Genomic DNA, 17,328 nt, shown 5'->3' with positions numbered 1-17,328 from the left:
AAGGAGTAGAGGGAGGGGAAACTGGAATTATGATATATGTGATTTTTTAAAAAGCTATTCAGTAAAAGGAAAAACTGAATATTCTATAAATTTGCTTGAAACGTCAGTTGCAATATTAAAAATCATCAAACAACATGCTCAACACTGTATTTTATGGTATGTAGCTTACACTTTAATTTTTTAAAGCACAAGATAAATGCAAGTTATCAGATTTGTATTTATTTTTCTTGGTGAGTATTAGTGAACAAGTGAGCGCTTTCCTTTGATGAATTGCTTCAGAGAAAACTCAAAGTGTCTCAGCTTCACTTTCTTTTTTCAAGCATAATTTTTATTGACTCTTTGGGAATTTCACATCATGCACCCACAATCATTTCTCAGTCCCTCCACATCTGCCCTTCACCCTTGCAGCATCCCCCCAAAAGACAATGAAAATAACAATATTAATTTAAAAAACACTTTGATCCTCTTTTTTCCTTTTTTCTTTCTATTTTTAATTAAATTAGAAACAAGCTTATTTTACATGTCAATCCCACTTCTTTCTCCCTCCCCTCCTCACTGGCCCCCACCAACCCCCTATCCCATCCCCTTTCTGCTCCACAGGGAGAGTGAGGCCTTCCATTGGCAGTAATTGCACACATTTATGGGATACAATTCGTGATGTTTCAATAACCGTATAAGTTGTGAAATGATCAAATCAGAGTAATCCAGTTATCTGTCACTTCAAATATTTATAACCTCTTGAAAATGAGAGCCTTCAAAATCCTCTTTTAGGAGGCTGGCATAGTGGCTCATGCCTGTACTCCTAGAAATCACAAGGCTAAACTCAAGGGTTCCATTTAAATCAAAGCAAGCCTAACGTGCAACCTGTGACTCTGCCTCAACCCTCTCCAGTTCTACTTCTAGCTATTTTATACATGTATATTTAAATATATGCTGCATTAATATTGCTGCAGCACTATTAGTTATATTCCCTGTACTTTGCTTCAGAACACACAAATTTATTCCTCTTATTGAACAAGCTTTGCACCTATTGCCTATATTCTCTGCTTTACCTGTTTCCACCCCCACCCCAGCTTCTAATAGCCATCATTCCACTCTTTACTTCTATGGAATCAATTTTTTTACATTCTCATATATCCAAGATTATGCAGTGTTTGTCTGTCTTTGCCTGGCTTATTATAAATCAACTTATAATTTCATCTAAATTCAGCCATAGCTTCAAAAATGATAAAATGTCCCTGTATACATTTATTCATTCATTCGTCTTGCTGTAGATAAAATCTGGAGCTCATATGTTAGACATTCAACAACGGAGCTATACCCCAGAACCCTGCTTATTACTAAAGGCTGAACAGTATTTAATTGTTTATGTGTACTAAATGTTTGAACAGTTTATTTGTTGGTGGTCATTTAGTTTTTTTTTTATATCTTACCTTTTATAAAAAGAATAATGCTGCCGGGTGTTGGTGGCACATACCTTTAATCCCAGCACTCAGGAGGCAGAGGCAGGCGGATCTCTGAGAGTTCGAGGCCAGCCTGGTCTCCAGAGCGAGTGCCAGGATAGGCTCCAAAGCTACACAGAGAAACCCTGTCTCGAAAAACCAAAAAAAAAAAAAAAGAAGAAGAAGAAGAATGCTGTAATTAACAGGAAATTGCAGGTGTCCTTTGGCATTATTTATTTCTTTTTATTGCTGACTGTGATTAAGTTACATAAGTGTAATAGAACTTTGTTTGCTTTTTTAATCCCCTCATCTATTGATGCATATTTGGATTATTTTAAGGTTGGGGTTTTATGAAAGAAGTTTTCGTGAACATTCTTGCATAGTTCTTTCTGGGCACACATGTTTTCTTTCTGATTTCAGATACTTAGGAACAGATTTGGGGGTTCAAAAGATAACATCTGTGTTTAACTTGCCCTTAGCTTTTCCAAAGTGTTTATATTAGTTTTTGTCTTTGGTTTGTGCTCAACAGCACTTGGAACTGTGTTTTAAGTATATAAAGTTTAGATGGCACCTAGATGATGATATATTGATTCATTACCTGCAAAAACAACATAGCCAGGAAGTTGGAAGTAAAACTGTAATTAAAAAAATGAACTCTTCTAGTCCAGATTTGCAGTCACACTCAACTGCTATTCACTCTGCATCTGCATGATAGTATCTAAAGAAAGGGCTTATAAGCAAATTGGTACTGTACTATATTCAGTAACTGAGACAGCTTCCTATACTTGCTTCTATCATAATGTTGCTGCAATTATTGACTCAAATATACTGTATAACTAATAAGTAATCAGAACCTAACTAAAATCTCAGTTTCTGAGTATTGCCTATTACATCCTCCACCCAAGACCTCAAAATTCTCTGCTGAAATTAAACCCATGACTTTGTCACCACAGAGAAAGCTAATGATTCTGGTGAAAATTGCAAAAGACTCCTGCTATGTGTTTCCCAACATGCCAACTGCTCACATCATGACTTGTAATCAGATTTTGTAAACAGCCACTGTCCTTATCTATAAAATTACTGTGTTAAGCCTCAGGCAACAGAAGAGAAGCATTTAATGAGAAATTGTTAAATATATATTAAATATATATTTATTAAATATGTATCCAAATTATCTTGAAAAATATGTCCCTCACTATAAAAGATTGTCATCATATTAAACACATCACAGCTATACTTTAATTTCATTTTTATTTTATGTTTTATTTTAATTAGAAAGAAAATTATTTACATGTCAATCGCAGGTCCCTCTCCATCCCTTCCGTCCCTGCCCCCCCCCCAACTAACACCCTACATATTCCATACCCTTTCTGTTCCCCAGGGAGAGTGAGGCCTTCCATAGGGGGTGTCTTCAAATTCTGTCTTATTCTGTGGGATAGGACACAGGGCAACCCCCTTGTGTCCAGACTCAGGGAGTATCTCTCCATGTGGGATGGGCTCCCAAAGTCCATTCCTATGCTAGGGATAATAATTTCATTTTTAAATAAGAGGTAAAATGAATAAAGTTTACACGTGAGAATCCATAGCATTTTCCTTTTCTCTTCATTCCATAGTCTGGTACTTGTCCAAATAATATTTATGAATCTCATAGCTAATAAAAGTAATGTCCATTGACTAAATTTCTTCCTTTCTTTAAGTGGTGACACAGTATCAGGTATAGTGTATTCATTGCAGAATACATACCAAAGCCTCCTAGGGACAAATACTAAATAATGGGAAGGAGAGAAATTAAGAAATGTAGAAGGGCGAATATTCTTTCTTCAGGTGAGATTTGACAAAACTTAGTAACTATAGCTTCTGTATACAACAATGTATTACACTGAGTAGGAGAGCTTTACCTCAGGAGCACTAGTGTCTTAGTACATTGTATCAGCCCTCTGGTTGGAGTTCATGATGCTAAGGGACAGAGCCACGCACCTAACAAGGCTTGTTGTGTACCCCCACCAGATATCACCATAATTAATTTCTGTTTCAAATTGTAAGTTGTTAGAGTTATGGATATAATACTATGGATTCAGTGTTCCAGAGACATCTGTGCTAGAGAACTAAGGACATATAACATTACAGATCATTTGAGGTCTTCAAATTCTTTCATCTTTCCATTTTGAAGACACATATTGATACTCTAAAATAGCATCTGTTTTTATTTGTACGCCAGCACATCTGGAAAATGTAATTCTGTTGTGCAGATTAATTTTATGTCTACTTGATACAGGCTAGAATAATCTGCGATGAGGGAACACCAATTGAGAAAATTCCCTCATAAGACTAGACTGTAGGCAAGCCTGTGTGGCATTTTCATAATTAGTGATTGATGGGGGAGGCTCCAGCCCATTGTGTGTGTGGGTACATCCCTGGGTTGGTGATCCTGGGTTCTACAAGAAAACAGGCTGAGCAAACCATGATGAGCAATGCGGTAATCAGCATCCCTCCATGACCTCTGCTTCAGTTCCTGCCTCCAGGTTCCTGCTCTGTTTGCATTCCTGCCATAACTTTCTGCAGTCATGGGCTACAGAATTGGAAGCATAGCTTCCAATAGGGGGTTAGTGGGGGCAGGGGAGGAGGAGAGGGAGAGGCAACTGGGATTGACATGTAAAACAAGCTTGTTTCCAACTTAAATTTTAAAAATCTGAAAAATACTGACTGGGACAACAAGGCAATGAAGAAATGGCAGGCAAAAATACAGAAAGGCAGGGATCAGGAGGGCCATTAGAACTCTGATGGAACCATGCCAAGTAAAACAACAAGCCAAAGCTGTGGTGCATTGATTATATACAGCATGGCATGTAGGGAATATTAGCTAGTCTAATGCTACCAGTCTATGAACATCCAGAGGAGATGTTGATGTCATTAGTTTTTGCACACATTGTTATATTGTTCATAAATCTCATATTTGCATACACTGTCAACATTCATACTCACCAAAGGAAGACCTGCCAGTTCTGAGCAAGACTTTGCAATTCCTATGGGTCCTTGACAAGGCCATGCCCGGGTCAACAGTACACATCCACTCAGGACTTCATTTACTCTTTGCACATTCATTCAAGGCTTCCTTGGGGCTACATAACACCTGCTTTATGCAGTACTGGTTATGAAATGTCATGGGCTTTATGTATGCTAGGTAAACATTACCAAGTGGGTTGCATTCCCTGGCCCTGTTTGTATTTTCAGCCATGACATTTTAGGAAGCAGATTTCTATTGACTAATCTAACTAAGTAAACATTCAAACATTCACACATGGAATAGGCATGGCCAGAGAACTTAAAAACAAGAAAGCTAATGATATAATTGGGATTTTGTCTGGTAGCAGGTTAGTTGAACAAAAACAGAAATCAAGGGGTCAAATAGACTGCTGAAAATTTAAGTCAGATGCTTAATCTTCTTTTCAGGGCCCATGAAAAATAGTAAAATTTCATTTAGAGCACACACAAAAACAGCTACCCAGCAAATTACCTCCTGGGGTTAAATCAAAGTGTTCATATACACAGTGATAAATATAAGTAACTCTGTCAGCATAACAGAGAAAGTCTTCAATGGTCCTTATTGTAGCACTTTAGAGGCCTGCTTAAAAGTCTTCCATTTATCTTTCAAATAATCGAGTAGTTAAGGAGAACATACTATAAAAATGATTTCTTTGGAATCCCATCATCATGATGAGACCAGATATTTTCTTAAAAATCAAAGTAAACTTCCCATTGCTACATGCCTTTAGATGCCTCCCATCATTAGGATGACTGGCATATTACACAGCCTTATGATGGGAAATTGTTCAGGTGCTTGGAGAGTGGGCCTAATAAAGCTAACATAGATCTTATGCCCAGGTGGGCCAGTTAGCTTCATGCTGAGAAAATCTTTCATAGCCATGAACTGTACTCACAACTGTAGTCTCAAGACAAATTTTGTCAAATTAGCCACAAAGGAGTCTGGATAAGCATGTCTATAGCTCCCTAAAATCCATTACTGCTAATGGAAAAATAGGTTCTAACACCAACTCTTACTGGCTACATCATCTCCCCAGGGTCCTGCCTACTATCATGATATGTTTCAGAAGCACTCACCCCTAACTTATTACTGTAAATCAATAAATACCCACAAAGGAGCTTCAATTCTTCTCCAACTCTTTTGTTAAAATTCTTATGCTAGTTGAGCTCCTTCACCTGAACTCTGACCCCTCTAATAATTTTCCCATGTGACAACCTCTCTTGGATGACTTGGGACACAAAAACTCAGCTGAATCCCAGTCATATTTTCTATAAACCTTCTTGGCTTTCTGCATCAACAGTCTCATAGACTGGTGAATTAAAACCCCCAAACCAGAGAACACTGGATTCCTTCATTATCCACAGTTGTTTTTAAATTCTATTTTCTACCTCAAGGACACATGTACTCCACCCTTCCTGTGTATTACTCTTCCTGATACCTATTCCATGTACTCCTAGACATCGTGAAAGTCTCCTGGCCATTCTTTTTCTCAGCAATCTTTTTCTCAGCTCCTTCACACTGACTCTCCTTCTTGTCAGACTCATGTGTCTAAGACAAAAGTCTTTCACATTCCCCTCCTTTAAAATGTCCTAAATGCCCCAAGGCCAGACATCTGGACTTTCAGACATTTCCCAGGACCCAAGATTCTTCTGTAATCACATGCCTTTCATCGCAAACAGCTTGCAATGCTGGGCACAATCCTCATAGATTTTTTTGTTATTGTTGTTGTTTTTTTTTTAATCTTTACTTTTCAACTCATAGAGGATTACTAACCAGAAGCTCTCTATTTCAAGTTCTGTCTTGAAATGTTTTTACTCATCCCCTTAAAAGGTACATTTCTGTGTGTATTCCTGAACATTCTTATCATTTTTTATTTTCCTGTGGGCCCATTTTACTGATAAAAATTGGTAGCCTTGTGTTTCAAATGCCTTTGGCTATCTAACAACTTCCTTCCTATACAAATTATAGTTGCTCCAAACAAATCTATGTTTTGTTACTCCAAATCTTGTGTATCCATTGTGTTCATTACAGTGGCTATTGCTTACTTTCAATGTCAGCTAAAGCCACAGTCATCTAGGATATGCAGAATAGCTCACTTACTTGTTTGGTATTTGGTGTTAATTATTGCCTAGAAAAACCCCTCCCCGTTATACCCCCTCATGGCCATTTCACATGGTTTGACCCTCTCACAACATGGTGACTAGTCTCACAGGAGTGGCATCCTATCAGAAAAACTTGTTAAGTGAATGAAGAAGAACTACTCTCTTGGACATAGAATGCTGTTGTCTATGACACTCCAATAGCTTGGAAATCAATGGTGGGCAAAATAAGTGCCAAAGACAGAAAGGAGTGGGATGTTTAAACATGGGGTTCAAGTCAGGGTGTGGTGCCACATGCCAGTAATCTCAGTACCCAAAAGGCTGAGGCAGGATAATCATGAGTTTGAGGACAGCATAGGCTATAGTGAGTTCCAATATACCACGGAATACAAAGTGACACTGTGTTTTGTAAAGAATAACAACAACAAAAACAGAACAAGAAAAAGGAGGAAAAGGAAAAGGAAAATAAAATACAAAACGAGAAATTGTTGGGCCATATTTGGAAAATGGATACCACACCCTCTTGGTTAGTATTAACTCTACCTTTAAAATCCAGAAAAACTCTGAAGATTATGTTTTAATCCTATGTTTAACACAAGTTCTCGAACGTGGTACTGAGATACTTAGTACTTGCTAACCAATTTATTAATCTAATTAAACCAGACTGTTATTTGTTTGTTGTTTAACAGAAAAAAAGAGGTTTATTTTGGCACCCAGTTCTGATTCAAGCTGCCGTAATTCTGAGGTGACAAGATAAGATGCGAGCGTGCGAGCGTGCGAGCGTGCGAGCGTGCGAGCGTGCGTGCGAGCGTGCGAGCGTGCGAGCGTGCGAGCGTGCGAGCGTGCGAGCGTGCGTGCGAGCGTGCGTGCGAGCGTGCGTGCGTGCGAGCGTGCGAGCGTGCGAGCGTGCGTGTTGTGTTATGGTGTGTGGGATGTCTGGTGTGTGTGGTGTATGTGGTGTGTATTTTGAGCAAATACTCCAGGGTAATCTATCTGGTTAGGTTCTATGGAGTTGAAGAAAGTGAATTTGCTCACCAAAAGCTGATGCATCAGGAACATTGCTGGAGGGACACAACAGATAACGAGATGATGAATACTTTAAGGTAATTACAGACAGATCATCAATTGGGCAGACCATAATTGATTGTCATGCTAATTGTGAGGGCACTGATACTATAGATTTTTCAGAGGAGGCTGTGTTCACTTCACATAGAGAGGTTTTAAGATAGAAAATGAGGTTGGGTTTGAGTCTGACTAGCAAGCTGAGATGGGATCTAAGTTGGGAAAAATATAACAAGAATGGAATTTCAGAAGCAATTACGTAGATACTGTATCACAAACTGTATTATTTATACATACACAAAATTATAGGTTTCTCCCCCTCAAAAAAAATCCCTTATTTATGTATAGGTTAGGGAGTCAATAAACAACTCTGGGAATGTATGTATGTATGTATGTATGTATGTATGTATGAAACCAGTGACCAGGAGAAAAAATGTTTTCCTTCTGTATTTCCACAGCTCTTTTGAATTTGGTTTAGGCTGAAACATAATGCTTCTGGTGCACGATGGTGAAGATTACACAAAATTTTCATGCTTCCTATTTTTTTTTTTGTGTAGTTGTAAGTGATAAATTCTGAGGTGGTAGAACTGAATGATGGAATTTAGCCTGCATATGTAAGTTGACCTTTGGTAGAGAGACATAAAAGAGTTGGCTGCTTATGACTTATTATGATCAAGAAGTAAATGCTTTCTCCAGTGTCACCTAGCCATAGCCTGATTCTTATACCCAGTGTTCTATGAAGTAATAGGATGTCACATAATAAGATTTACTCATGCTATGCCCTATTTTAAAAAGATTTTTTTAAAAAACTATTTTTTCTATCTACAGTTGAGTACTATACTTTGCTTCTTACAAGTAAATTCCTAAGCCAATGACATATAATTAGTCTGTGTCCATAATCCTTTATTTGCATTGGTTGGGCTTACACATTGCTATACATTTCTATATAAAACACACTGCAAATGCTATAACCATGGACAACAGAATGTGGGTAGAGAAGGACAAAGGGTTACTTAAAATAAACAGACATTTTTCAAAACTTAAGTCAATATTGTCTCCGACCCGACATTTTATCATGGTTACTAACAAGTAGAAAATGGATATCTTCTTCTTCTGCAATCCTCATTCTAATAGGTCAACTAATTAGAAAGGTAATCAAAAGGCTAGTAACTCAAGGAAAGAATGGAACCAGAGGCCAAAAAAGTATACAAGACAGAAAATAAACTTGAATCTCAAGTGATAGTTCCACCTATATCACTTTTTTGTTTCCAGAGACTTAGATTAGACACTTTATTTTTCTGTCAGTTCCATTATTCTCTGGCCTGAAGGAATTTCCAGTTGCATACTGGTTCTTGGGTTGCCATGAATTTCTTAGGCTAACTATTAAACTCGAACCAAAAACTTTACAATAAATTCCTTTAACTGAGCAATATTTATTAAAGCTCTATGTGCTGACCCTGAAGATTCTGCCCCAATTATGCTGGTCTATTTTTAATCACAGCTGATTACCCAGCCCTAGCTTACCAAAACTACAAATTCTTAATTTAAAATATCACATAAATGACCCTGGTAGAATCATTACTTCCCCTCTGAAACCTCATGACCCAGGCCTCCATCACCTGCATTGCTCTCAGCATTATACTTTGTCTTAGTATGGGCTACTATTGCTATTAGGAAACACCACTACCAAAAAGCAAGTTAGAGAGGAAAGGATTTATTTGGCTTACAATTTCACATCACTGTAGTGCATCTTTGAAGGAATCCAGGACAGGAACTCAAACAGGACAAGATCCTGGAAGCAGGAGCTGATACAGAGACCATGAAGGAGTGCTGCAAACTGGCTTGCTCCTCATTGTTTGCTCAGCCTGTTTTCTAATGGAACTCAGGACCACCAGCCCAAGTATGGCCTCACCCACAATGGGTAATGCCACCCCCCATCAATCATTAATTGAAGAAATGCCCTATAGGTTTGCCTATCATTGAATCTTATGAAGGCATTTTCTTAATTGAGGTTGCCTCCTCTCAAATGATTTTAGCTTGTGTCAAGTTGACATAAAAACTACCTAGCACATACTCCCACAATAGCTCACCAAGTTTTGAACACTCAATTGCTTTTCTAGTCCAAAGTTCTAAATTCTTTCCACAATCGTTCCAAAAATATATGGTTAGGTCTGTCACAGCAATTCCCTGTGACCTAGTACCATCTTATATCTTAATTGTAGTTCTTATTGCTTTAATACACCATGACCAAAACCAACTTGAGAAGGAAAGGGTTTATTTCTGCTTACAGTTCCAAGTCACAGTCTACCACTGAAGGACATTAGGGCAGGAACTCAAACAGGACAGGCACCTGGAAGCAGAAGCTGATGGAAAGGCCATGAACAGTGCTTAATAGTTTGATCCTCAGCCTGCATTCTTATAGAACCCAGAACCACCAGCTCAGAGATATCACCACCACAGTGAATTGGACCCTACTACATCAATCATAAATGAAGAAAATACAGCACAGACTGATCTTATGGTAACATTTTCTCAGTTTGTGTTCACTATTCCAAATGACTCTTGCTTATGTAAAGTTGATATAAAACTAGTCAGCACAATCTAAGAGTTGTGCCTCAAGAATGGCCCTACTTCACCCAAAAAGCAAAGCATATTAAAGGAAAATAATAGTGCCTCTTAATTATCTGCAATGATTAAAAGGGATTGAGAGAATTAATACCAAGGTTTATTCTGATCCTGCTCTCTCATCTTCTGCCAGGGCCTCTCACTGGCTGCCCCTACAAAGCTAGAACACACAAAGCCAATGAATAAAATTGAAACAGCCATCCTCTCTTAGGTCTCTCAGTAAGATGAAAGACAGAGAGTGGTCCTATAGAGTTAGAGGGAGAAGAGCCAGCACACTGTACAAGGCTGAAAGTTTGTAATCTTACAGAGAATGTATATTTAAATGAATGAACAAACACCAAACTTATATATAACCCATACATACCATGGGAATGTTTTCAATTCAGTGGCCATTCCTTTGTTTTTCTAAGATAGCAATATTCCTCGTGTCATAACAGCGAGGAATTTAAAAGTAGAGATTTTTCAATTTCAGAATATAATGGTGTTAGTGTCAGACATGTCCTATTAGTGTCCACCCAAGCAGAGCTGCTATGAAGCTTATCTATGGCCTTTGTGCTTCAAACCTGTATTAGAACACACCTAAATATATTAGAGCTTCCTTACATATCTTAAACAGCTGGAAGCAACATTCTATAGAAACCAGTCCTAGATACTAGTATATTTTCAGTAAACACAGATCCCAACTCTCTGTCTAGAGGTATTATTCAAGCAACATATAAGAACTGATGAAGGGATCATTCATACTAGCTCCAAAATCTCAAATGCCTACCTCCTTCCTCTGAAGATGAATTTCACCTAGATCATGAGTCACAGCCTTTCTGGTTCTTATGTGAATTTGTCTCCTTTCCACATCTCAAGCCTCTGATAATCTCCTTTCTGTGTCAAGAAGGTCTCACCTCTCATTTGGTTCTCAGCTGGGTCTGGTCACCCCTAATTCCATGCCATCCCCAGTGTCTACCAGCATCCTTTATACAGTGACTACAGCATTCTGACTTTGAGTTATCTGTACATGGCCTGCTCTCTAATCACTTACCTCCTCTCTTGATTTTCACTGCCTTCTTTTATCTCTAACTTACCCGTGCCTCCTTTTCCTCAGACAACCCCTCAAATAGTTTTCTAGAAACATATTTCTGATGAGTACCCCACAAAAGTGTTTAGTTTGCTAAGCAAACTTTTCTGAGCTCTGTGAATCCTGTTGGAATAGGTATGAGGATTGGGAATGCTAAACCATAACCAAAGGATGGAAATTAAAAATCGTGGCTTTTATATAAATACAAAATATGTACATGGAAAAGATTAAGTAATGTGGAAACTTATATGATATTACAAATGAGATCCAGTTGTACTGGCACATGCCTGTAATCCCAGGTATCAAAGGGGCTGAAGAAAGAGTTTCATGAGGTCAGTGACAGTTTGCACAGTGTAATGAGAGACTACCGAGTAACATCAATATTGTTATAAAAAATGTTCAAAAGAGAACTGAAAAAGTTTGTGTATGGGCAACAAGGAATGCTTAAATGAATGTTCAAATAGAATAGATGCAAAATGATTCAAGAATTAATTGCATTCCATCAGACAAATCATTTGCATTTCTGTGGACAACATTCATTTGCATTATTATTAGTTTCTTTTTTTCAATTACAGTTAAAAAATATCTCAAAGTCAATGAGAAGTAGAGATACTCAAAAAGTTATTCTAAAAAAGGACACACGGTAAACAGTTTTTTGGTTAATTTTTAAATTCCTCACCATTTTTCACAGAAAGTAAAATCCATCTTTTTTTCCCAACGAGAACTGCTATTCAATTATAATTAACACAAACTCTCTCTGGGAGTTTTGGATCAGCATTTCTGCTTGTGATGACCAATGCATGTGTTTCCTTGTCTCCAAACCTTGATAAGAATGGTTGCCTCCTTCCTTTTAGAGAGTTTCTACTCAAAAGTCTGGTATTATTTACAATACTGCTTAGAAAATTGGCCCCGAACTAAAAATTAAACAAATATAAAGGATCCAGGACCTAAATTAATTAAAAGATATCTATATTTATGCATCAAAATGTTGCTATGATGATATCAGTATAATCACAAATTATTATCTACAGAAAAATCTTGGCTGCTTCTTCTGAATAAGTTGAAATTATCCTAAAAGTCACAAGAAATTTCAACAGACTAAGGAATACTAAAACAGAAAGATAAATGGAAGATTCACAACTTTTACATTTTTAGTTTGCTATAAAGCTATAGTAAAAAACACAGTGGTCTAGTGTTTAGACATACATTTGAGCATAGGCTTAGAGAATAGAATTGATAATCCAGAAATATGGTTGATTTCTCCCTCCTCAGGAGTGTACCAATATCACCCAGTAGAGAAAGAACAGCCTTCCCAGCAAATGGTGCTATCAACAACTAATTATTCACATGTTTAAAAACTGGAACTGGGGACTGCAGATATGTCCCAGTGATTCCGGACATATATATTGCTCTTGACAAAAGTTTGGTTTCCAGTACTCATATTCAGTGACTCAGAACTTCCTGTAATTCTAGCTCCAGATCTGATTCCCTGTTCTGGTTTCTTTGGGCATGTCCCTCACAAACACACACAAATAAAAATAAATCTCTTTTTTTATGAAAGAATGAAACTACTTTCATTTTTTACAATATGAAAAAATCAATTTAATATAAATCTGATGCTAAGTGTTATTTAAACAGCTTTAGAGAAAATCATTTTTTAAATAGGCAAAGAATTTGAATGAATATTCCCCCAAAGATTTGTAAAAAGCAAACAAGGGTATGAAGAGATATTGAACATCATTAGTTACCTGAGAAATGCAAATCAAAACCCCCAGTGAGACACTACTTTCCCTCACAGATGTGACTACCAGTTTTCAAGCCTAATAACAGTGTTGGACTCTTCAAACATTGCTTCTGGGCATGGAACATGATGCAATCACTTTGGAAAATGTAGCAATCTCTCAAAGTCTGAAACAAAGCTAATCTATGATCTAACTATTTCACCCCTACATTTATCACCAAGAGAATTGGAAATGCATATCTTTTACAGAACTTGCACATAAATGTTCATAACAGCATTAGTCATAACAGTCAGAAAATGAAAACAACCCAGATTTCTATTAACATAAAAAAGTATTGATAAAATACAGTACAGCCATACAATAGAACATTATTCAGCAATGAAAAGGGATAGAGGGTAAAGTCAAATGAAAGAAACTGCACACAAAAGCTACATTTAGTATTGTTCTATTTATTTAAAATAGCCACAATATGCAAGTCTATATAAACAAAAAAGATTATTAGTTGCAGGCCTGCAGAGGAGGCAATGTCTTTTAATGGAAATGGGACTTAATTTTGGATTGATAAAAACATTCCATTAATGACTGGCATTCTGATTGTAATATAACTGAATCTCAAGAAAACAAATAACAAACATGGCAAGGATATTGACAAAAGGGAAAGTAAACTAGTCCAGCCACTTGAAAAGACACTATGGAGGTTCCTAACAAAACTAAAAAAAAATCCATATGACCTAGTTATGCTGCTTTTGGATATTTACCCAAAAGGACTCTAAGTCATCACATCACAGAAATACTTGCATTTCAACATTTATTGTGGCAAAACTCACAATAGTCAAGTTAGGAAATCATTCTATGTGTCCAGTAACAAAGGAGTGGATAAAGAATATGTGCTTTATGTTCACAATAGGATATTTTTCAGCCATAAAAATTAATGAAGTATTGTTTTTAGGAAAATTGGTACAACTGGGAATAGTCATTAAGTGAATTATGCCAGTCTCGGGAAAACAAATATGTTATATTTTTGCTTATTTGTGGTGGCTAGGTTTTAAAAAGATACATGAAAGTAGAATGGAAGCTGTCCAGGACAGGGTAACAAACATGTCCGGGTAAGCCAGGACAGGGGTGAGTCGGGACATGGTAGAGTTATATGCTCCATGTACAGTGTATAGTTGCATGACCTGTTTTTAAATAATTAAAATTATTAAATCGAATATACATTTTACAAATTTTAGTCTGATGATGATTACAGACTACTAGGAATATAGCAGCCCAGGATGGTTTTGAAAATAAATTTCTCATGCTTCAGCCTCTCAAATGCTGGGATTATAGGCATGCAACACCACACTGGAGTCTAGAAAATTTTGTTGTTTTTGTTAAATTTGCTTTTTTCATAATTATTTTTAATTTTTTTGGTTTTTTGAGACAGGGTTTCTCTGTGCAGCTTTGGAGCCTATCCTGGCACTCACTCTGGAGACCAGGCTGGCCTCGAACTCACAGAGATCCTCCTGCCTCTGCCTCCCGAGTGCTGGGATTAAAGGCATGCACCACCAACGCCTGGCTATTTTTAATTTTTTAAAGTATGTGTATGTGTGTGTGGTGGGGTGGGGGGTATTTGCTCAAGAGAGCATGGGTCTTCAATGGACACAAGTGTCAAATGCCTCTAGAGCTGGAGTTACAGATCGTTGTGAGCTGCCTGACTTAAGTGCTTGGAGCGAAACTCAGATCCTTTGCAAGAGAAGTATATGTTCTTAATAAATGAGCCATCTCTTTAGTCCATGAATTTTATTTATTTTTTACTTTTTACTGTTTGAATTTATATTTTATTTTATGATTGTATGTATGTGTGTATTCGCTGGGGCATGCCACTACACAAATGAGGGCACAGAATCATTTCTCTCTACAAGTTCTGGGGATCGAACTCCATGCTCTAATTTGTTCAGAAATACGCGGTGTGTCATTATCGGTGACAGTCACTTGCTCTTAACCTCTCCCTAAGAATGGTCATTAGTATAGACATTGAAGTCACCATCCAGGTGACTAAGTCTTTTGTTTTTCCTTGCTCCCGACTAAATCTTTAAGATATGAGATAATGGTATCACACACGAAAACAACTACTTTAATGAAACGATCTCGATTAGGTGATGTTCAAATCATTTCCTTCCTTAAAGTTAATTATCCACACAATTTATAAAAGAACTTTACTGTTTATTCGCAAATTTGAAAGTTCTTATATCGTTTGGATAGCCGGCACAGTGACTTCCGGGTTGCTCTGGAATACAGCCCTGATGCGCAGTTTCTTGACCCTTGACCTCGTTCAACAGCCCGAGGCACTCGGGCGCCATTGCTGTCTCCGTTGCTGACTTCCTGTACCTGTTTGGGCGGGTGCAGCTTCAGGTGCCGCCTCAGAGTCTGACTGGACAGAGCCAGAACTGGTACTGTCTGGTTCCTCGGCTCCTCCTCCCTCTCTAAAAGTGACTGTGAGGCTCCAGCCGCCACTTTTGCCAGCTCCACAGCTCGCTAACTGGTGCTGCCTTCTAGCTCCTGCCGACGGCCTGAGTGCTCTTGCCGCCATGTCTGATTCTGCTTCACAGATGCCGCAGAATTACCTGAACCAGTGCTTCGCTGCTATCAATTCTCAGATCCAGCTGCAGCTGTATGCAACTTACATCTACCTCTCCATGGCCTACTTCTGCAATCAAGACGAAGTGGCCCTGGGGTTCTTCGCTCTCTTCTTCCTCCGTCAGTCGCAGAAGTGGATGGAACGTACTGAGGTACTTTTCCTCCTGCTGACCGAGCGCCATGGCTCCCTGACCCTTGGGAGAATTGCTGATCAAGACCGCCACGACTGGATGGATGGCCTCATGGCGATGGAGTGTGCGTTCCACCTGGAGAAGACGCTCAACCAGAGCCTCCTGCAGCTGTACCAGATGGCTAGCGAACAAGGTGATACCTACCTGTGCAACCTTCTGAAGCGCCGTTTTCTCCAGCAGCAGGTCGAAGTCCTCAAGGAGATGGGCGGCTACGTGACCAACCTGCGCCAGATGGGGGCTCCGGAAAATCGTCTGGCTGAGTACCTCTTTGACAAGCTTACCCTGGCAGATAGCACCAAGGAGAACTGAACTGGACTGTCCCTGCTACAGTGGTGGGGGGGTCTTGCTCAGGCAAGGTGCTCACATGGAAGCATCCAGAAGTTTCCCTAGTGTTTGTTTGGCTTTGTTTCCAATAAACTTGTTTGTTTTTTCAGCACAATCATTGTTTCCTGTTGATTCGTATGTATAAAACTCTAACCTTTAAAGAATGAAGAAAATTTCCCTTGCAGGTCTAAAATGAGTATCCAGGTGTCTCTTCATGCACCCAAGCCAGGTCTCCTTGCAGATAAGAGCTCAAGAAAGTGGAAGGTAAGGGCTATTCACAGCCCCTGGGAAAAAGACTAAATTAGCTTTCTCTGTGAATGTATGGGCTTGGGGGTAGGGGCAGTGAGGTATGGGTGAAGTGAAGCAGAGTGTCTAAGCATGGGAAAAGTGCAAACATGGTAAAAGTGAAAACTGGGGTGGGGTCACATCAGATATCCTGCATATCAAATATTTATATTATGATTTATAACAGTAGCAGAATTACAGTTATAAAGTAGTAATTAAAATAATAATAATTTTATGGTTGGGAGTCACCACGATGTGAGGGACTGTATTAAAGCATTGCAGCATTTAGAAGGTTGAGAACCGCTGGATTAAAATAAAGTCAACTTTACCTAAAAGCCATTAACTAAGTTAATATTAGCTTTAATATTAACTTAAATTAAAATATTAGCATTTGCTGATTCCAGGTAAGACAGTGAGAGCACCTGAAAGATAGCAGAACACTTAGCACAGGCTTACACTGGGAAACAATGATAATAGATAAGCAAAACCAGAATGACTTCTTCATAGCCCAGAGGTTAACAAACTGAAGTAACAGTGGAACTTTGCAAGTCCAAGATCTTTCTTTTACATTACTATTGTATTTGGAAGTAGGACGGGCAGGAATTTACTGGGGGGGGGGGTACACGGGAAGTTAGAGAATTGGGAAAGTAACATTAGTTCTGATCCAGTGTGGTCTTTTCTTGTTATACTGTGAGTATTAATGAGTTAAGAAGCAGTGTGTGGGTGGACTGGGAATTCAGCCAGATAACCAGCCCCAGAAGGAGGGAAATTCCCCCAACTGGTAAAGACAGCCCTGAGCACTGCAGCCTTTCCCTTAATTACAGGTG

General features: G+C 38.4%; 1 protein-coding gene across 1 annotated transcript; it reads left to right on the top strand.

The window, feature by feature from the left end:
• The first annotated feature begins 15,652 nt into the window (after positions 1-15,652).
• Positions 15,653-16,202, top strand: LOC100773823 (ferritin heavy chain-like). Its single transcript, XM_035449872.1, has one exon. It carries the CDS (start codon positions 15,653-15,655, stop codon positions 16,199-16,201), a length of 549 nt encoding a protein of 182 aa, XP_035305763.1. The 3' UTR covers position 16,202.
• The last annotated feature ends 1,126 nt before the right edge of the window (positions 16,203-17,328 follow it).

This window comes from Cricetulus griseus, chromosome X (assembly GCF_003668045.3).
Source record: "Cricetulus griseus strain 17A/GY chromosome X, alternate assembly CriGri-PICRH-1.0, whole genome shotgun sequence".
NCBI classification, from domain to species: Eukaryota; Metazoa; Chordata; class Mammalia; order Rodentia; family Cricetidae; genus Cricetulus; species Cricetulus griseus.
The sequence above is the reverse complement of the archived record's forward strand: the minus strand, read 5'-3'. Positions and strand labels throughout refer to the sequence as shown.